At 42.6% G+C, this 22,352-nt stretch overlaps 2 protein-coding genes and 1 long non-coding RNA gene across 4 annotated transcripts; 2 read left to right on the forward strand and 1 right to left on the reverse strand.

The window, feature by feature from the left end:
• The first annotated feature begins 1,339 nt into the window (after window positions 1–1,339).
• LOC310668611 (vomeronasal type-2 receptor 26-like) lies at window positions 1,340–8,233 on the forward strand. The gene is made up of 6 exons (XM_083422024.1): window positions 1,340–1,589; window positions 2,930–3,221; window positions 3,518–4,327; window positions 5,027–5,254; window positions 6,454–6,580; window positions 7,266–8,233. The coding sequence occupies exons 1-6, from the start codon at window positions 1,363–1,365 to the stop codon at window positions 8,162–8,164; spliced, it is 2,583 nt and encodes an 860-aa protein (XP_083278150.1). The 5' UTR covers window positions 1,340–1,362; the 3' UTR covers window positions 8,165–8,233.
• On the reverse strand, window positions 4,319–16,578 carry LOC310668686. Its single transcript, XR_014506794.1, has 3 exons — window positions 16,494–16,578; window positions 14,951–15,068; window positions 4,319–4,391 (listed from the first exon to the last, which is right to left on the reverse strand). It is a non-coding gene; the product is annotated as an uncharacterized lncRNA (long non-coding RNA).
• Window positions 13,396–21,291, forward strand: LOC310668363 (vomeronasal type-2 receptor 26-like). Of its 2 annotated transcripts, XM_083421547.1 has the most exons (6): window positions 13,396–13,716; window positions 15,214–15,505; window positions 15,801–16,610; window positions 18,475–18,702; window positions 19,672–19,798; window positions 20,091–21,291. In XM_083421547.1, the coding sequence occupies exons 1-6, from the start codon at window positions 13,490–13,492 to the stop codon at window positions 20,987–20,989; spliced, it is 2,583 nt and encodes an 860-aa protein (XP_083277673.1). In that variant the 5' UTR covers window positions 13,396–13,489; the 3' UTR covers window positions 20,990–21,291. The 2 variants fall into 2 exon arrangements, with proteins under 2 accessions (XP_083277673.1, XP_083277672.1); XM_083421546.1 differs by lacking the exons at window positions 13,396–13,716; window positions 18,475–18,702 and having other exon boundaries at window positions 15,177–15,505.
• The last annotated feature ends 1,061 nt before the right edge of the window (window positions 21,292–22,352 follow it).

Here is a 22,352-nt window from a genome sequence, read left to right on the forward strand (position 1 = left end):
AGAACAAAATCAAAATATAAAGTCACAATATATATAATCAAAATAAAAACACCAACCCAATAACACGCCCCACCCCCACCCCCAAAAAAGATGACTGTCCAACCTCTCCTTCAAAACCTCCAAGGAAGGAGAGTCCGTGGTCGGATCCAGCTTCAAGTCTCTTCTTTGGTCCTTGTGAGCAAAATTCAAACCAAACTTCCAACTCCCAAACACACCCCTTGACTTCTGTCCATCATGTTTTTCTCCCGCTCTGCACCTGCTGCTTGAGCCAGTCAAGAATCCAGAAAGTTAGTGTGATGAAACTTATATCTGGAATTAGCCAAACTAAGAGAATCTATAAGAAATCATTCAGGAAAAAGAATGGGATGTTTATTAAAATTAAATGATGAAATATGTTTCCCATGATTACTCTTGGTGGAGCATAGATTAAATTCCACAGAGTTAAGAGAATGGTCTTTTGTAGAAAAGACACAGAAATTTTAAGAAATGAGGAATTAGGAACCGTATAGAGGTAGAAGGAAGTTATTAACAAATCTGGGAATAAAACCAGAGATAAGACATAAATAAGAAAAGTAAGAGAAGCGAGAGGAAATTGATAAGGTGAAGATAAAAGGACTTCTTGATGGAAATATATGTTTATAGTAATGTCGCTGGTGGTTTGTATTTCTTAAAAAACTGTATGTATTTGATAAGATTCTTCATTTAACTTTCTTTCTATTTTTTCTAATTCTTAATATTCCTTCTCTTCTTTCCCCCCTTTCTTTTCTATTTTCTATTTTCTCTTTGTGTAAAGTGTTTCTTTCATTACAGAACAATATGTTTGATCTGCGTATTTTTTAATGTGTACAGAAAGATCGTAAAAAAACAATCCATCATTTTGTCCTCTGAGTTTAGACATTTCATCATATTCCACCAGTTTCATCAGAAGGGATCGGCTAGAATCAAGCATGTTTTTCTCCAGCTCTGCACCTGCCGCTTGAGCCATTCAGGACTCCAGAAAGTTTTTGTGATGAAACTTATTCCACTTGGAATAATCAAAATTATAGTCATCTCATCTTCTGAAAGCTCAGGAGATATTTCGGGAGATTGCATGAGCCTCGGAAAGCAACATGACAATATTAATTGCGCTGTGTCTGGGAAAGAAAAAGTTGGTGCCGAGAATATTTCCTGTGTTGGAGACAGACTGAGTCAAGATGCAGAGCTGGCGACAGAGGGGTGTGCCTGCCTTGTGCTTCCCAATTCCGAAGGTAGAGTTGAAAACCACCCAGATTGGGAAAGCCCACCCAGTCCGGTCTTGCAAGAGTCTTTGGGTTTTTCTGCTTTGCCTCCTTGGCAGTAAGAGGAGGACGAGGCAGAGCCAGAATGAGATCCCTGCTCCTTCTGTTGCAGCTTCTGCTGCTCATGATGCCCTTTGGAGTCTGCGGGAACCACAAGGCGAAATGCCCCTTGAATCTGGTCAGGGATGAAATGGATGCTCGCAATTACTACCGGCCTGGACACTTTCTCATCAGTGGGATCATCTCTCCAAAAACCTTTTATAAGGAAACTCCATACGACTTTTCTCAGACACCCTTCGCCAGGAGTGAGGGGTATGTAAAATCATATGTGGGTGGGTTTCATGGTCCTCCAGTCCTTGTAACGGTTCCTATTTATCAAGGAAAGAGCACCTTGATCAGGGCTGGGGAGCCAAGGCTGTCCTCATGTTGCAGGTCTACCCTGCCCTGACCATTGGTCTTGCTGGCTGGGCTGATGGGAGCTGGGGGGTCCACTAAAAGATTCCACCCAAACCTCTCCCATTTCCTTGTTCCCTGGGTCTTCCTCACTGAAACACTCTCCTACCTATGGATGCACTGAATTTCCCCACCTGCAGGATGCCATGAAACTCAGGCAATTCCACCTTTGAGCTCAGGAAATTGGATTTTTAAAATCCTACAGGTTAACGTTTGGTGGCTGGAGAGCAGGAAATATGTGCTTTAATTGAAATGATAAATAAAATAATATGAGTCAGAAGACTTCCTTGTTAGTGGAGTCTAAAATGTGAAAAGGAAATATTCCTTTTCTTCACACACACACAACTGGTCTTATTTCTCACGATTGCAATGGTTGACACAGTAGGTAGCTGTTTCCTAACCCAGAGGGTGGCATGAAACTCAAGCCATTTCCAAGCAAATGAGATTAATTATTTTACGTTTATTCTATTTCGATCACAGTTCTCTTTATACAACACAACAGGACACCTACATCTCAGAATGAAAAAATCTCTCTTGAAAATGGGTGGTTTTTTATGGGAGAAGAGCAGGAATGATATGCTTCAAATAAAATGATTATATAAAAGAATACAGACCAGGGGGTGTCCTCATTGGTGGAGTCACTGATGAAAAACATGTGCAAAATTATAGGTTTTACCACGCACTCAAAGCTGCAAGCCACCAGGCCTCATTTCTAAGTAAAAGGGGACTGAGGTATTTGGTGCTTCCCCTCCTTCAATAATATTGTCTCCTATAGTCTAGCCCATTGGAAGAAGTCAACGACCAATGCAGGCAAAGCAGCCTTTGCAGCAACTTCCCAGTATAGCACACATTTTGAGGGGCGCCTTCATTTCTTACTCATAGAACCACAGTAGAATAGAATCATAGATTGCAGAGATGGAAGGAACCCGGAAGAATCTCACCTGAAGCATCCATGACACATGGTCACCTTTGGAGGGAGTCTCTTCCACTGTTTAACAGCTCTGTGTGCTGTTTGCATCAAAGCTCCGGTCATGGAGCAGAGATCTCCAAATTTTTATTCTATACTAGACTGTAAATGGTTTGATATTAATGCAATAGGATTAATCATTACACACTAATCTTTTTGGCTTGTATAATGTCCACACCCCCATTAATATGAATGCCAGTTTCACTCTTTTTAAACGATTCATTTATTGCAGGGAGGCACCTAGGATCTACTGGTACATGTTGTCTTTCCTGTTCACCATCCAAGAGATCAACCAGGATCTCAGGCTCTTACCCAACATCACCCTGGGCTACAACATCTATGAGAACTATTTCAATGCAAGGATGACTTCAGACGCCATGCTAGAGCTGCTTGCAGGCAGTGGATGCAATATTCCCAATTATCACTGTGGAGAACAGAATCACCTGCTGGCTGTTCTTGAAAGAAGCAACACTTTCATCTCAAGAGTGATTTCAGCCTTGTCAGGCATCTACAAAATCCCACAGGTAAGTAGTGGGAGAGCATGGAAGGACATAGAATTTCAACTGCGTAAAATTCTATTTTCTCTTTGGAGGGGTCAAACATGGATATTTTTTAAAAAGGGAAAATCCTGAGCTATGAATCCAACACCCCTTATTCAAAACTGAGCCTTCACCAACTTGACACCTCCAGATGTTTTCGACTAAAACTCCCATCAGCCTCAGCCAGCAGCGATTTAGATAGATATCAGGCATTTCATATAATTAAATACCCATTATGATGAAAGTAAAATAAATTGTTGATATTTTGCTTTCCTTGCTAGATCAGTTATGGTTTCACTGCCCAGGTTCTCGAAGGTAAAACCCTGTTCCCTTTTGTCTACCGGATGACTCCCAAAGAGGAAGGTCAGTATCAGGGGATTGTTGAATTGCTCCTGTATTTTGGATGGACGTGGATTGGCCTCTGCACTCCAGACAATGACAGTGGAGAAAGATTTGTGAGCGCTGTGAAACCTCTGATGCTCAGCAAAGGGATCTGCATTGCTTTATCAAAAATTATACCAGAAAATGATATGGGTCAATTTATCAGGCCTGGGGAACCTTTTTTCCTATGGAGACAAGTTGGGGTATTTTTTTACTATGTAACCAATTCAATGGGCATCCTTCTACTCCTGACAATAAACATGGTATATGAGAATGAAATAGGGGCAAAAGTCTGGATCACAACAGCTTTGTTAGAAATCAGAACTGGCTATTACTTCCCTCCAAATTACTTCCAGCACCTCCATGGTTCTCTGTCCTTTGCAATTCAGACTGGAATAAGGAGCAGCAAAGGTGACAAATATAAAGGGCAGACCAATCTTGTGGATTATTTCAATCAAGCATTTCAGTGTTCATATTCAAAGCATTTGTTGTCTGTGAAAGGCAGGATAAGATGCAGAGAGGAGGAGAAACTAGAGCTGTTGCCCCAAGAGGAGTACGAGAGAGCCCAGTCTATAGACAGCTATGGCACTTACATCAATGTTCAGTCTGTGGCTCTGGCCTTGCATGCTTCGCTTTCATCTAGATCCCAGAGGAGGCTGATGGTGGAGGAAGGAGAGCAATGGGGACACGCAAGGCTACAGCCATGGCAGGTATTTCCTTCCCCTTTTTGCAACCTGCAGTCCACACAGATGCTGATCTTGACTGTGGATAGACCTGCAAAATATCATAGTTACTATTAGTATTAGTAATAGTAGCATACCGCCCAACATTTCTCTGATGAAAATAGAGACGGCCCATTCCATAATGATAATCTTACTGCTTATACCCAGGGCTTTTTTTCAGAGGGGAACTCGCTGGACCTCAGTTTTGGCACCTCTCAGGTGGGTGCCATTGCCATTCTCAGAGGGAGGTGCTCATGGTGAGTTATTTTCTAGAATAATAGCACTGTTTATACATCTTCTTCAGTTGCCTCAGCACTCTGGGCAGCTCCCAAAATAAGGATATTCATACTAAAATATTAAACATTTAAAAATTCCCGATATAGGATTGGACGCCTTGTGGGTTGGATAACTCCACATCTGCCAACATTTCTCCAATGAAAATAGGGACATTCTAAGGAAAAGGGGGACATTCCGGGATCAAATGAAAAACTGTCTCTAATCCAGGGACATCCCTGGAAAATTGGAGCAGTTGCAGGGTCTGTAGTAATAAAAATGGCTGAATAGGAATTCCAGTCTACATGAGATACACACAGGCCCCAAATCCTAAGAGGTTGAAGTGAGTAGGACTGAGATATCCATCTTGGCCTCAAGCTTTCTCAGTGCTGGTGTTTTCCCCTGCCATTACAGCTTCACCCTTTCTTAAGAGAAATCCGGTGTCTGAATACTTCCAGGGGCAGCCTGTGCTTGGATGAGAACTGGGAGCTACCAGCAGACTTTGATATTATGAACTGGGTAATGTCTCCGAATAAGTCTCGTGACCTTGTGAAAATTGGGAATGTAAGGAGAGAGACGTCTGCTGGCATAAAGTTCACCATTAACCCAGAAGCCATTGAGTGGAACAAGAAATTCAACAAGGTAAGGAGAATCGGGACGCGGGTGGCGCTGTGCGTAAAAGCCTCAGCACCTAGGGCTTGCCGATCGAAAGTTCGGCGGTTCGAATCCCCGCGGCGGGCTGCGCTCCCGTTCTTCGGTCCCAGCGCCTGCCAACCTAGCAGTTCGAAAGCACTCCCAGGTGCAAGTAGATAAATAGGGACCGCTTACTAGCGGGAAGGTAAAGGGCGTTTCCGTGTGCGGCTCTGGCTCACCAGAGCAGCGATGTCACGCTGGCCACATGTCCCGGAAGTGTCTCCGGACAGCGCTGGCCCCCGGCCTCTTGAGTGAGATGGGCGCACAACCCTAGAGTCTGTCAAGACTGGCCCGTACGGGCAGGGGTACCTTTAGCTTTTAAGGGGAATCACAGAGAGGGGAGGCTAGGAGATCCTGAATATGTTTTTCCTTAAACAACCACTGAAAAATGACCATATCAGTTTGCCCAATGGTGTCTTGACCGTCAATAACAGCTGCAACCACCACTCCTTCTTTCCACAGCAGCTGAGATAGGAGGAGCATTTGTGGTGCTCAGAGAAAAGATAGAGCCCAGAGGTCCTCAGAGAAGACACCATCTATTTCCGAGCCAGACTGAGAATTTAAGGATTCTGGACAGAATCTTTAACCGAATGGACTACGTAGATAAGAAGAAAAGGGAAAGCCCCTAGTAAAAGTGAACTATTGGGTTTTCATACATGCAGAAAGATGGAAAGTAATTTATTTTAGAAATGATAATTACTGAGTTATTGTGGATTTTTTAATTTGTGTAGTAAGCTCACTTGTAGATGTTGCAAATTTTAAACTATTGTATGTGCAGGAATTGAGAAGTGCACGGCTGTTGGTGAAGGATGAGAAGTTAAAAACAAACAAACCCTATTGTAAAATAAGGTTAATGTTAAGGAATGGCGCATGAACTAGAAATAACTAGGGAAATAGATCAGCGACAAGAAGAAACCGGAGAAGAGGAAACAGAGTTCTGTGGCACAAACCTCAGTTGTCCTGAACGAATTATGAAGAACAAGATATTCTGGTCACCCCAATGGTCAGTGGGGGGTTGAAAGGACCCTGATGAGGGGTCAAAGGCTGCAGTCCAGAGATCCGTTTCAATTCACTCGATGAGTGAATTACATACCCACAAATACTCCTAACTGTTCCTCTTTGTTGCACCTTCTTGTCTTTCTGGTTAGGCCGTGCCTCGTTCCAGGTGTACAGAAAGATGTCGACCTGGATATGCCAAGGTGGTTCTGGAAGGAAAGCCCGTTTGCTGCTATGCTTGTGCTCGGTGTGCGGAAGGGACCTTCTCTGCCCAGGAAGGTGGGTGACTCCAAGGTGGAAGGTATTTCTGGAGAGAGTAAACACAGGGCAGAAATCCAGTCTCAAACACTTTTTGTGAGATTTCTGCAGACATTGGGGAATGTGGATTCATCCTCGACATTCATAGGATTGATCAACTTTATTACATCCAGGACGGGCGTTGAAAGGAGTGGCCATAAGGAAGAAATCTCTGGGGTGGAAAGTGGGCAGCTGTGAGAGGAATTCCCACAAAGAGTCCTTTTTTTATTTTGTATACCAAGTCACACCAAAATGGAAATAATTTTGATATTTATAAAAAAGAATGGACAGGTGATGCAAACCAGCAAATTTTTAATAGCAAAAGAACAAAAAATATAAAGAATACTTCAGATGAAAATTATTACAATATAATCAATGGACTGTTTTGATTTCACTACTATGAACATTACATGGAAGCAACAGAAAACTGCATTTAAAATGTCAAGTTAAAGAGCTGTTTCTTCAGGATTAGGCAGGATCCAAAAAAATGCAGTTAACAGAAGTGGGGTGCTCATTGCTACTCAGTTTATCCTAGATCACAATGTTGCTTTACCTATTATAACATTCTTATTTCCTGAGGTCCACCACAGAGTTTTTCAAAACGTAAAAGAGCACAGATCATTAGGGATGTAAGTGATGTTGCAGCCACTCTTTTTCTCTTCCTCAGATGCAGAACATTGCACCAAATGCCCAGAAGATCACCATTCAAACAAGGACAGAGATCAATGTGTCCCCAAGATTACTACCTTCCTGACTTATGGAGAATATTTAGGAATGTTTTTAGCTTCCGTTGCCCTCTTCTTGTCCTTAACAGCAGGCATTGTGTTGGGAATCTTCATTAAATACAAGGAAACTCCCATAGTCAAAGCCAACAACCGGGACCTCTCCTATATCCTGCTCGTCTCCCTCCTGCTTTCCTTTTTGTCCTCCTTCCTCTTCATCGGGCGCCCAAGGAAAGAGACCTGCCTTCTCCGACAAACGGCCTTCAGCATCATCTTCTCAGTTGCTGTTTCTTCTGTCTTGGCAAAGACCATCACAGTGGTGCTGGCCTTCCTGGCCACAAAGCCCGGGAACAGAGTGAGGAGATGGCTGGGCAAGAGTCTGGCCAACTCCATTGTCATCTCCTGTTCTGGGGGGCAAGTTCTCATCTGCACCATCTGGCTGGGCTCTTCTCCCCCATTCCCAGAGCTGGACATGCGCTCCCAGCTGGGAGAGATCATCCTGCAATGCAACGAAGGATCTGTGTCCATGTTTTACGTTGCCCTTGCCTACATGGGCTTCTTGGCTGCCACCTGCTTCACGGTGGCTTTCCTAGCCAGGAAGCTGCCTGGCTCCTTCAACGAAGCCAAGCTGATCACCTTCAGCATGCTGGTCTTCTGCAGTGTTTGGGTGTCTTTTGTGCCCACCTACCTGAGCACCAAGGGCAAGTACATGGTGGCCGTGCAGATCTTCTCTATGTTGGCCTCCAGCGCTGGGCTTCTGGGCTGCATCTTCCTTCCCAAGTGCTACATTATTGTGCTGAGGCCTGATCTGAACACAAAGGAGCACCTGACAACCAGAAATTAAGGGGACATCTGATTCTTAAAACATTCCATGTTCCTGATGTCCAGAAGTGCATAAAGGAAACACACCTGCTCATCCATGTTGCTCCTTCTCCTCCTCTGAAAGAGATTATGTTCATTCTTAGCCCAACTTTTATGTAGTCCTGTTCACATGAACCGTAAGATGGGAGGAAATGTTTTGCTACCCTGCTTTGCCAATGACTACAATGAGTCCTGGTTTACTGCCCGTAGTTTGTAAACTATTATCTTTTATTAATTTTGTGTTTGAGGAACTTATATATATCACACAACAAGATAGTCTAGAGGGAGATAGGAGTTAGGTTTTTTAGTCTGTTTGCTTTGCTATTAACCATATTAATTCTGATATTAAACAATACTTTCTAGTTATGTCATTTCTAGATTATCAAATGCCTGTGCTCCATTTTCTACCGGTATGCTGAATCATTCAGAAGTTCACTTCACATCATTTCATTCTCCTAAACATTGTATATTAATAAATTGAGAAATTCATTTAAGTTCTCTTCCGTAGTCTCCTGGTTTAATTTCTGTATTGTGTAAGCTCTGCTCCCTGTTCCAAAGAGTAGCAACTGACCTTAGCCAAGCCTTGACTGGAGTCCAATGGATTTTATTGCGTTGTCCAGGATATGACACATTGTGCACTGATGTTGAGTGGATCACCAGATTACGAGTGAGCCAGCAACAAGTTTAGCATTGGAGGGAATCAATGAGATGATGCCAGATAGTTGGATTCCCTGCCTGCCAAATCTTTTAAGAGGAGGCATCTTATGCTCAGTCAGGAAGGAAGAGCGAGAGGCCTCCTCCTCCAACTCAGGTTCCTCCCATTCAGGTCCCCATTTATAGAGCAAAACCAAGATCAGATGGGCAAGTGAAAATAATTGACAGAACAGCCACTGATGAAGCATTTAGAATAGGTTAATTAGCCAAGATTGCATCCTACTTAAACTTTCAACACTTCAAATTGGTGGAAAATTAATAAATAAAGGTCCTGAGAAAGCTGACTAGTTTATGTATGTATGCAACCACAGCAGCTAGAACTTTATATGCACAGAAATGGACAGAGTTCCCCACCAGGAGGAATGGCTTATGAAACTGGGGGAATATGCTGAAATACTGAAATTACCTGCTAAAATTACCATCCAAACTTACCATCCAAAATGATGGATTGTTTAAGGAAGAATGGAGATCATGGATATATTATCTGTCAAACCATCATGCATACATGAAGTCAAAGGCAGAGGATTGTGGAAATACAACATCGGGGCTTACATAATAAAAGCACATATATTTTAAAACATCTGATAAAAAGGAGTAATAAAAACAAACATCGAGAAAGGAAAGGTGGGGAGTCAAGAAGAAATTATGTATTTATTTTTGCAAATTGTATAAGAAGAAAGGTGTATTGGAATATCTATGGACAGTTTATTTTAAAAATTGTTTTTAAAAATATCTTTTTATTAAGGATCCACCCAGATTCTTAGGAAGTTGAGGTAATTTGAGTCTGTTTTATTATTTTAACTTTTTGTATGTTCTGAAGTAAGTTTGTAAACTTTTTTATGATTGTCCTGCCTTAGCTTTACGTAAAGCGCTTTGGGGGTTATTGGCCTAACCTTGTGGTACGTGGATTTTATGAAACGGATGAAATGAGTAAGTAAGTAAGAAGTAAATATTAATAAATAAATGGATAAAGAATAATAAAACTGCTAGAATGCTAGCCTGGTGCAACGGGCTTGGCGCCTCAATGCGCCTGCTCTTTCTTACATATAATGCCCCCACCTCACTGAACAACCCTTAAAACCAATGCTAACTATCCCAGAGTATTCTGTGGGGGACCTAGGTGTGGGGGATAACCAGTGAGCTGGAGTCTCAAGCAGATGTTTTTAAAATAACAATAAAGATTTATTTTAAAACCAGGTAGTATAAGACAAGTGGAGAAACGTATGTTACTTCAATAATAATACGCTAGTTCACTTCAATACGTTTTCAGAGGTTTCAGCTTTATACTTTGGTTCCTTTCTAAGGCGGTACTTTACTTCAGTTAAAGGTAAAGGGACCCCTAACAGTTAAGTCCAGTCGCGGACGACACAGGGGTTGCGGCGCTCATCTCGCTTGGCCGAGGGAGCCAGCGTTTGTCCGCAGGTCATGTGGCCAGCATGTCTGGGTCATGTGGCCAGCATGACTAAGCCGCTTCTGGCGAACCAGAGCAGCGCACGGAAATGCCGCTTACCTTCCAACTGGAGAAGTACCTATTTATCTACTTGCACTTTGATGTTCTTTCAAACTGCTAGGTTGGCAGGAGCAGGGACCGAGCAATGGGAGCTCACCCTGTCGCGGGGATTCAAACCACCGACCTAGGCAAGCCCTAGGCTCTTTGGTATAGACCACAGCACCACCCACGTCCCTCTTTTCCTTCAGTTACCCACCCCTTTAACAAATCCAGCTCCTGAGGGACTTTCAGTAACAGTCTTAAGGGTTCACCACACACCCTTCCTTCACTGGGTTTTGGAAGTCTCTTCTTTCCTCACAAGAGTCTCTCCCCTCCAGACTAGTTTGAGACCTAAGTAGACCTCAGCTCCTACTTCTGTCTCAGCCTCAGTCTCCCAGCAAGATCTGGTCCTATTACTCCCGCAGGACACTACACTCAGACACTACACTCAGTCCTTCACTGTACAGTGGAGTGGACGTTTTCTCCAGAACCAACTCGGCCTCCTCAACACTCTTTGTGTTTCAACCTGACTCCTATCCTATCTCCCTACCTAACTCCCAACCTCCTTCCTCAACCAGCTCAACTCAACCAACCACACCACCCTCAACAGCCCAACTCCCTGTCTCCCTCCAACGCCTCTCTTTTCAAACTCTCCCTCCTGGAACCACAGCCAATCAGAGGCTGCCGTTCTTTCACCATTTGCTGGCAGAAGATAAAAGTAAAAAAGAAATACTTATGGAACCAACTTTTCCGTCACACCTGGCTTCTGCACACGCAATTGTTTACAAGTAGAGAAGTTTCTGCTCAAAGACGAGGAGCAAGTTGGCTCCATGTGCAACAGAAGCTCTCCTTCCGCAGAACATGTTGAAGGGGAAGAGAGAGTCGAAAGTTCAGAGCAACCTTTCTCCCCTCAACCAACCCCTGAGAGCTCCCCTCTGTTGGAGAAGCCTTTCAAAGAGGGGGTGGAAATTCTCTTGAAGTTGCTTCAAAACCACCAACACGCTACTTCCCTTCAGGGGGAGAACCAGAAGGGAGCGGCAGGAATCAAGCAGCCCAGACCCACGCAAAGTGGCTAGAGGGTGGGCTTGAGAAAACCCTCCCCATCGCAGGCTCCACCAGTCTCTCTCTCTCTCTAGCAGCCTCTAGGAAACAAGATCCCACCGCCATGTGTCCCGTTCACAGTAATGAAGATGGTATTTCTCCGCATTCTCCATTGATTGATTTTTATTTCTTCATTTCTTGAATCTATATACTGCCCTATCCCAGAGGCCTCATGGTTGTTCACAGAACAAAATCAAAATATAAAGTCACAATATATATAAGCAAAATAAAAACACCAACCCAATAACACGCTCCACCCCCACCCCCCAAAAAGATGACTGTATATCCTCTCCTTCAAAACCTCCAAGGAAGGAGAGTCCATGGTCGGATCCAGCTTCAAGTCACTTCTTTGGTCCTTGTGAGCAAATTTCAGGCCAAACTTCCAACTCCCAAACACACCCCTTGACTTCTGTCCATCATGATTTTCTCCCGCTCTGCACCTGCTGCTTGAGCCAGTCAAGAATCCAGAAAGTTAGTGTGGTGAAACTTATATCTGGAATTAGCCAAACTAAGAGAATCAATAAGAAATCATTCAGGAAAAAGATTGGGATGTTTATTAAAATTACATGATGAAATATGTTTCCCATGATTACTCTTGGTGGAGGATAGATTAAATTCCAGAGAGTTAAGAGAATGGTCTTTTGTAGAATAAGAACAGACACAGAAATTTTAAGAAATGAGGAATCAGGAACCGTATAGAGGTAGAAGGAAGTTATTAACAAATCTGGGGATAAAACCAGAGATTAGACATAAATAAGAAAAGTAAGAGAAGTGAGAGGAAATTGATAAGGTGAAGATAAAAGGACTTCTTGATGGAAATATATGTTTATTGTAATGTCGCTGATGGTTTGTATTTCTTACAAAACTGTATGTATTTGATAAGATTCTTCATTTCTTTCTTTCTATTTTTTTTATTTCTTGATATTACAGAATCATAGAATCATAGAGTTGGAAGAGACCACAAGGGCCATCGAGTCCAACCCCCTGCCAAGCAGGAAACACCATCAGAGCACTCCTGACATATGGTTGTCAAGCCTCTGCTTAAAGACCTCCAAAGAAGGAGACTCCACCACACTCCTTGGCAGCAAATTCCACTGTCAAACAGCTCTTACTCTCAGGAAGTTCTTCCTAATGTTTAGGTGGAATCTTCTTTCTTGTAGTTTGGATCCATTGCTCCGTGGGAATAAAACCAGAGATTAGACATAAATAAGAAAAGTAAGAGTAGCAAGGAGAAATTGATAAGGTGAAGATAAAAGGACTTCTTGATGGAAATATATGTTTATAGTAATGTTGCTGATGGTTTGTATTTCTTAAAAAACTGTATGTATTTGATAAGATTCTTCATTTAACTTTCTTTCTATTTTTTCTATTTCTCGTTCTTCTTTCTCTTCTTTTCCCCCTTTTCTATTTTCTATTTTCTTTTTGTGTAAAGTGTTTATTTCATTACAGAACAATATGTTTGATTTGCGTATTTTTTAATGTGTAAAGAAAGATCGTAAAATAAAATCCATCATTTTGTCCTCTGAGTTTAGACATTTCATCATATTCCACCAGTTTCATCAGAAGGGATCGGCTAGAATCAAGCATGTTTTTCTCCAGCTCTGCACCTGCCGCTTGAGCCATTCAAGACTCCAGAAAGTTTTAGTGATGAAACTTATTCCACTTGGAATAATCAAAATTATACTCATCTCATTGTCTGAAAGCCCAGGAGATATTTGGGAGATTGCATGAGCCACGGAAAGCAACATGACAATATTAATTGCGCTGTGTCTGAGAAAGAAAAAGTTGGTGCCGAGAATATTTCCTGTGTTGGAGACAGACTGAGTCAAGACAGAGGGGTGTGCCTGCCTTGTGCTTCCAAGCTCTGAAGGTAGAGTTGAAAACCACCCAGATTGGGAAAGCCCACCCAGATTGGGAAAGCCCACCCAGTCTGGTCTTGCAAGGGTCTTTGGGTTCTTCTGCTTTGCCTCCTTGGCAGTAAGAGGAGGTGGAGGCAGAGCCAGAATGAGATCCCTGCTCCTTCTGTTGCAGCTTCTGCTGCTCATGATGCCCTTTGGAGTCTGCGGGAACCACAAGGCAAAATGCCCCTTGAATCTGGTCAGGGATGAAATGGATGCTCGCAATTACTACCGGCCTGGACACTTTCTCATCAGTGGGATCATCTCTCCAAAACGCTTGCATAAGGAAACTCCATACATCTTTTCTCAGACACCCTTGGCCAGGAATGAGGGGTATGTAAAATCATATGTGGATAGGTTTCATGGTCCTCCAGTCCTTGTAATGGTTCCTATTTATCAAGGAAAGAGCGCCTTTCTCAGGGCTGGGGAGACAAGGCTGTCCTCATGTTGCAGGTCTACCCTGCCCTGACCATTGGTCCTGCTGGCTGGGCTGATGGGAGCTGGGGGTCCACTAAAAGATTCCACCCAAACCTCTCCCATTTCCTTGTTCCCTGGGTCTTTCTTATTGAAACACTCTCCTACCTATGGATGCACTGAATTACCCCACCTGCAGGACGCCATGAAACTCAGGGAATTCCACCTTTGAGCTCTGGAAATTGTCTGAGTTTCATGGCTTCCTGCAGGTGGGGAAATTCAGTGCAAACTTTTGAACCCTGACCAGATTCATTGGCATTCTTGCATTCTTCTATTATATCCTTTTAATGATATAATATTATAAATGACCATCAACAAAATGTCATTAAAGAATGCTATAGTTTTAAAAATGGATTTTTAAAATCCTACAGGTTAACGTTTGGTGGCTGGAGAGCAGGAAATATGTGCTTTAATTGAAATGATAAATAAAATAACATGAGTCAGAAGACTTGCTTGTTAGTGGAGTCTAAAATGTGAAAAGGAATTATTCCTTTTCTTTACACACACACAACTGGTCTCATTTCTAACGATTGCAATGGTTGACACAGTAGGTACCTGTTTCCTAACCCAGAGGGTGGCATGAAACTCAAGCAATTTCCAAGCAACTAAGATTAATTATTTTACGTTTATTCCATTTCGATCACAGTTCTCTTTATACAACACAACAGGACACCTACATCTCAGAATGAAAAAATCTCTCTTGAAAATGGGTGGATTTTTATGGGAGAAGAGCAGGAATGATATGCTTCAAATAAAATGATTATATAAAATAATACAGACCAGGGGGTGTCCTCATTGTTGTGCAAAATAATAGGTTTTACCACGCACTCAAAGCTGCAAGCCACCAGGCCTCATTTCTAAGAAAAAGGGGACTGAGGTATTTGGTGCTTCCCCTCCTTCAATAAAATTTGTCTCTTATCTACCTATAGTCTAGCCCATTGGAAGAAGCCAAAGACCAATGCAGGAAAGCAGCTTTGCAGCAACTTCCCAGTATAGCACACATTTTGAGGGGCGCCTTCATTTCTTACTCATAGTACCACTATATAATAGAATCATAGATTGCAGAGATGGAAGGAACCCGGAGGAATCTCACCTGAAACATCCATGACACATGGTCACCTTCGGAGGGAGTCTCTTCCACTGTTGAACAGCTCTGTGTGCTGTTTGCATCAAAGCTCCGGTCATGGAGCAGAGATCTCCAAATTTTTATTCTATACTAGACAGGAAAAGGTTTGATATTAATGCAATAGGATTAATCAACACATACTAATCTTTTTGGCTCGTATATATATATGTCCCCACCCCCATTAATATGAATACCAGTTTCACTCTTTTTAAACGATTCATTTCTTGCAGAAACACACCTAGGATCCACTGGTACATGTTGTCTTTCCTGTTCACCATTCAAGAGATCAACCAGGATCTCAGGCTCTTACCCAACATCACCCTGGGCTACAACATCTATGAGAACCATTTCAATGCAAGGATGACTTCGGACGCCATGCTAGAGCTGCTTGCAGGCAGTGGATGCAATATTCCCAATTATCACTGTGGAGAACAGAATCACCTGCTGGCTGTTCTTGAAAGAAGCAACACTTTCATCTCAAGAGTGATTTCAGCCTTGTCAGGCATCTACAAAATCCCACAGGTAAGTAGTGGGAGAGCATGGAAGCACAGAAAATTTCAACTGCGTAAAATTCTATTTTCTCTTTGGAGGGGTCAAGTGGGGATATTTTTCAAAATAGGAAAATCCTGAGCTATGGATCCAACATCCCTTTTTCAAAACTGAGCCTTCACCAACTTGACACCTCCAGATGTTTCCGACTAAAACTCACATCAGCCTCAGCCAGCACAGATTTAGATAGATATCTGGCATTTCATATGATTAAATACCTGAAATGCTGAAAGTAAAATAAATTGCTGATCTTTTCCTTCCTTGCTAGATCAGTTATGGCTTCACTGCCCAGGTTCTCGAAGGTAAAACCCTGTTCCCTTTTGTCTACCGGATGACTCCCAAAGAGGAAAGTCAGTACCAGGGGATTGTTGAATTGCTCCTGCATTTTGGATGGACGTGGATTGGCCTCTTCACTCCAGACAATGACAGTGGAGAAAGATTTGTGAGCGCTGTGCAACCTCTGATGCTCAGCAAAGGGATCTGCATTGCTTTATCAAAAATTATACCAGAAAATGATCTAAATCAATTTTTCAGGCCTGGGGAACCTGTTTTCCTATGGAGACAAGTTGGGGTATTTCTTTCCTATACAACCAATACAATGAGTATCATAATACTCATGGCAATACATCATTTCTATGAGAAGGAAATAGGGGCAAAAGTCTGGATCACAACAGCTTTGCTAGAAATCAGAACTGGCATTTACCTCCCTCCAAATTTATTCCAGCATCTCCATGGTTCTCTGTCCTTTGCAATTCAGACTGGAATAAGGAGCAGCAAAGGTGACCAATATAAATGGCAGACCAATCTTGTGGATTATTTCAATCAAGCATTTCAGTGTTCATATTCAAAGCATCTGTTGTCCGTGAAAGGCAGGATAAGATGCAGAGAGGAGGAGAAACTGGAGTCGTTGCCCCAAGAGGAGCGTGAGAGAGCCCTGTTTCTAGAGAGTTATAGCATTTACATCCATGTTCAAGCTGTGGCTCAGGCCTTGCATGCTTCGCTTTCATCTAGATCCCAGAGGAGGCTGAGGGTGGAGGAAGGAGAGCAATGGGGACCCCAAAGGCTACAGCCGTGGCAGGTATTTCCTTCCCCTTTTTGCAACCTGCAGTCCACACAGATGCTGAACTTGACTGGGGATAGACCTGTAAAATAACATAGTTACTATTAGTACTAGTAATAGTAGCATACCGCCCAACATTTCTCTGATGAAAATAGAGACGTCCCATTCCATAACAATAATCACTGGGCAACAATTTTTTTACTTTTTGAATGTTGTCTAGATTTCTACAACTGCTTTAGGGGTTTTTTTGCACTGCTGAATCAGGTAATGGCATCCGTTTATCTCCATCAGGTCAGGTTTTTGTGCTATGTTGATTTGAAAAAAATCAGATCCTGTGACAAAATCGAATACATTTTTGTGGCATTATCAGCTGATTTTTGTCAAGACTTATCATCCTAAATATGTTTTTAAGAGAAAAAAATGTTTTTCCAACAACATCGGTACTGGTTGCTGTTGTTTAGCAGAACACATTTCAGTGATTGCTTGCTGCTGTCAATGAACAGTCTCCAATCTTTGGGTTTGTACTGTGGCACTCCAAGCTTGAGCAGAAGCTGCGCAATATCTGCACAGTACACTAAGTCCTTCTCTTCCGAGAAAAAACGGAGGTACTCTTGATGCCTGTTGCGGAAGAAGCTGATGCGAGCACTGTCAGAGAGGTTTTTTTCCTTCAGTCTGGATGCCAACAGTTCGGCAGAGTCCTTTGACAAGCTGAGGTCACAAACTAGATCATTCAACTCCTTTTGGGATAATGGATTTGGAGCATCATCTTCAAGAACCACTTCTTCTTCTTCTTCATGTCCTTCAACACTGGAGGCATCTTCGTCACTAATGTCAGGAAGTTCTCCAAAGATAGGCACTGGAATTTCATCACAATGAGCTACAGGACGACGTGCTGATTAAAGATCAGGATACTTGAGGCTGCTCCGGTTCTTTCTGTTGATCCCAGTCACATCAACAGTGCAGAAGTAGCAGTCAGTGACATGGTTTGTCGGCTCCCTCCAAACCATTGAAATTCCAAAGTTCAGACTCCTCTTGCCATTGGTCCACCAACATAGAGTCTCGGTGCGTGCCTTGCACACCATGTGTGGTGCCCAAGCTTTATCCTGGTCACCAAGTTTAATACCAAAATAACTTTATGCTTTGCCGCACCAATTTATGGAAGATTTCAAGGTTTTATGACTTCAATCTGATCCCTTTTCGACAAAATCACCCAGAACTATTGGACCTGAATACTTCTTGTCATTAAAATAATCATTTCCAATCAAAACAATTATTTGACATGGCATTTTACCCCCACCAACTTCTTCTAAAATGCTCCACACAAGCGTACATGTGAACAAAAACGTAAAAAAATGACATGCAGCCATGGCTCAAAAACTTGACCTGATTGAGCAAAACCAATGTGATTTTTGGATTCAGTGCATCAGATTTGTTCTAAATCAACTGAAAAAACGCAGACAAGAAATAGCACTGTTTATACCCCACACGTCTTTTTGGGTTGCCTCAGCACTCTGGGCAGCTCCCAACATAAAGAAATTCATACTAAAATATTAAATATAATAAAAATTCCCAATATAGGATTGGACGCCTTGTGGGTTGGATAACTCCACATCTGCCAACATTTCTCCAATGTACATAGGCACATTCTAAGGAAAAGTGGGAAATTCCGGGATCAAATGAAAAACTGTCTCTAATCCAGGGACATCCCTGGAAAATTGGGGCACTTGCAGGGTCTGTAGTAATAGAAATGGCTGAATAGGAATTCCAGTCTACATGAGATACACGCAGGCCCCAAATCCTAAGAGGTTGAAGTGAGTTGGACTGAGATATCCATCTTGGCTTCCCGTTTTCTCAGTGCTGGTGCTTTCCTCTGTCATTCCAGCTTCACCCTTTGTTAAGAGAAATCCGGTGTCTGAATACTTCCAGAGGCAGGCTGTGCTTGGATGAGAACTGGGAGCTGCCAGCGGACTTCGATATTGTGAACTGGGCGATGTCTCCCAATAAGTCCCGTGACCTTGTGAAAATTGGGAATATAAGGAGAGAGACGTCTGCTGGCATAAAGTTCACCATTAAACCAGAAGCCATTGAGTGGAACAAGAAATTCAATAAGGTAGGGTAAATCACAAAGGGAGAAGGCTAGGAGATGATTACTATGTTTTTCCTTAAACAACCGCTGAAAAATGACCATATCAGGATATCAGGTTGACCAATGGTGTCTTGACCGTCAATAACAGCTGCAACCACCACTCTTTCTTTTCACAGCAGCTGAGATAGGAGGTGAATTTGGGGTGCTCAAAGAAAGGATAGAGCCCAGAGGTCCTCAGAGAAGACACCAGAATCTTCAACAGAAAGGACTACGTAGATAGGAAGAAAAGGGAAAGCCCCTAGTAAAAGTGAACTATTGGGTTTTCATACATGCAGAAGGATGGAAAGTAATTTATTTTAGAAATGATAATTACTGATTTATTGTGGATATTTTAAATTTATGGAGTAAGCTCACTTGTAGATGCTGCAAATGTTAAACTATTGTATGTGCAGAAATTGAGAAGTGCACGGCTGTTGGTGAAGGATGAGAAGTTAAAAAACAACAACAACCCTATTGTAATAGAAGGTTAATGTTAAGGAATGGCATATGAACTAGAAATAACTAGGACATTCATCAGCAATAAGAGGAAACCTTGCATGCCTCAAGAACAGAGTGAGGGAAACCAATATTTGGAAAAGTCATATTAAATTTGTCTTAATTAGTGATTGAGAGATTATCCGAATCCTGAAATTTGGGGAAATCACATTTCAGACTCCATTGCCATTTTCTTTGAAGATTTATTAAGCAGGGAAGCAGGTAAACGGAGAAGAGGAAAGAGAGTTCTGTGGCACAAACCTCAGTTGTCCTGAACGAATTATGAAGAACAAGATATTCTGGTCACCCCAATGGTCAGTGGGGGGTTGAAAGGACCCTGATGAGGGGTCAAAGGCTGCAGTCCAGAGATCCGTTTCAATTCACTCTATGAGTGAATTACATACCCACAAATACTTCTAACTGTTCCTCTTTCTTGCACCTTCTTGTCTTTCTGCTTAGGCCGTGCCTCGTTCCAGGTGTACAGAAAGATGTCGACCTGGATATGCCAAGGTGGTTCTAGAAGGAAAGCCCGTTTGCTGCTATGCTTGTGCTCGGTGTGCGGAAGGGACCTTCTCCGCCCAGGAAGGTGGGTGACGCCAAGGGGGAAGGTATTTCTGGAGAGAGGAAAAACAGGGCAGTAATCCAGTATCAAACACTTTTTGTGAGATTTCTGCAGACATTAGGGAATGTGGCTCCTTCCTCAACTTCTTTAGGATTAATCACAGTTATTACGTCGTGGAAGAGAGTTGAAAGGAATGATCATAAGGAAGAAATCTCTAGGATTTCTTCAAAACGTAGTAGAGTTCTTCAAAACCTAATAGAGCACAGATCATTAGGGATGTAAGTGATGCTGCAGCTACTCTTTTTCTCTTCCCCAGATGCAGAACATTGCACCAAATGCTCAGAAGATCACCATTCAAACAAGGACAGAGATCAATGTGTCCCCAAGATTACCACCTTCCTGACTTATGGAGAATATTTAGGAATATTTTTAGCTTCCGTTGCCCTCTTCTTGTCCTTAACAGCAGGCATTGTGTTGGGAATCTTCATTAAATACAAGGAAACTCCCATAGTCAAAGCCAACAACCGGGACCTCTCCTACATCCTGCTCGTCTCCCTCCTGCTTTCCTTTTTGTCCTCCCTCCTCTTCATCGGGCGCCCAAGGAAAGAGACCTGCCTTCTCCGACAAACAGCCTTCAGCATCATCTTCTCAGTTGCTGTTTCTTCTGTCTTGGCAAAGACCATCACGGTGGTGCTGGCCTTCCTGGCCACAAAGCCCGGGAACAGAGTGAGGAGATGGCTGGGCAAGAGTCTGGCCAACTCCATTGTCATCTCCTGTTCTGGGGGGCAAGTTCTCATCTGCACCACCTGGCTGGGCTCTTCTCCCCCATTCCCAGAGCCTGACATGCTCTCCCAGGTGGAAGAGATCATCCTGCAATGCAACGAAGGGTCTGTGGCCATGTTTTACGTTGCCCTCGGCTACCTGGGCTTCTTGGCTGCCACCTGCTTCACGGTGGCTTTCCTAGCCAGGAAGCTGCCCGGCTCCTTCAACGAAGCCAAGTTGATCACCTTCAGCATGCTGGTCTTCTGCAGTGTTTGGGTGTCTTTTGTGCCCACCTACCTGAGCACCAAGGGCAAGTACATGGTGGCCGTGCAGATCTTCTCTATGTTGGCCTCCAGTGCTGGGCTTCTGGGCTGCATCTTCCTTCCCAAGTGCTACATTATTGTGCTGAGGCCTGATCTGAACACAAAGGAGCACCTGACAACCAGAAATTAAGGGGACATCTGATTCTTAAAACATTCCATTTTCCTGATGTCCAGAAGTGCATAAAGGAAACACACCTGCTCATCCATGTTGCTCCTTCTCCTCCTCTAAAAGAGATTATGTTCATTCTTAGCCCAACTTTTATGTAGTTCTGTTCACATAAACAGGAAGATGGGAGGAAATGTTTTGCTACCTTGCTTTGCCAATGACTACAATGAGTCTTGATGTACTGCCCGTAGTTTGTAAACTATTATCTTTTAATAATTTTGTGTTTGGGGAACTAATCTTTATCTCCCAACAAGATAGTCTAGAGGGAGATAGGAGTTAGGTTTTTTAGTCTTTTTGCTTTGCTATTAACCATATCAATTCTGATATTCAACAATTCTGATATTCTAGTTAAGTCATTTCTAGATATGCTGAATCATTCAGAAGTTCACTTCACATCATTTCATTCTCCTAAACTTTGTATATTAATAAATTGAGAAATTCATTTAAGTTCTCTTCCGTAGTCTGCTGGTTTAATTTCTGTATTGTGTAAGCTCTGCTCCCTGTTCCAAAGAGTAGCAACTGACCTTAGCCAAGCCTTGACTGGAGTAGAATGGATTTTATTGCGTTGTCCAGGATATGACACATTGTGCACTGATGTTGAGTGGATCACCAGATTACGAGTGAGCCAGCAACAAGTTTAGCATTGGAGGGAATCAATGAGACGAAGCCAGATAGTTGGATTCCCTGCCTGCCAAACCTTTTAAGAGGAGGCATCTTATGCTCAGTCAGGAAGGAAGAGCGAGAGGCCTCCTCCTCCAACTCAGGTTCCTCCCAGTCAGGTCCCCATTTATAGAGCAAAACCAAGATCAGATGGGAAGTGAAAATAATTGACAGAACAGCCACTGGTAAAGCATTTAGATTCATTAGCTAAGATTGCATCCTACTTAGACTTTCATCTCTCCAGACTAGTGGAAAGTTTACTAAACACTTATTCTTATAGCAATTCATCCTGTAGCAATCCTATGAAGGCTCCTATATAAATTTAAGAATTAAGGTCCCGAGAAAGCTGACTGGTTATGTATGCAACCACAGCAGCTAGAACTTTATATGCACAGAAGTGGAAAGAGGGAGGATTCGTTTATGAAACTGGGGGAATATGCTGAAATGGTGAAATTACCTGCTAAACTAAGAGGACATGAGGATGAATCTTTTCAGGAAGAATGGAGACCATTGATATCTTATTTGTCAAACTATCATACATACATGAAGTCAAAGGCAGGATTTGAAATATAAGCAGCGGATTACTGAAATACGACATTGGTGCTTTCATAATAAAAACATGTTTTTTAAAACATCTGATACAAAGAAGTAATAAAAACAAACATAG

Source organism: Podarcis tiliguerta (assembly GCF_965153285.1).
Source record: "Podarcis tiliguerta genome assembly, chromosome: 18".
NCBI classification, from domain to species: Eukaryota; Metazoa; Chordata; class Lepidosauria; order Squamata; family Lacertidae; genus Podarcis; species Podarcis tiliguerta.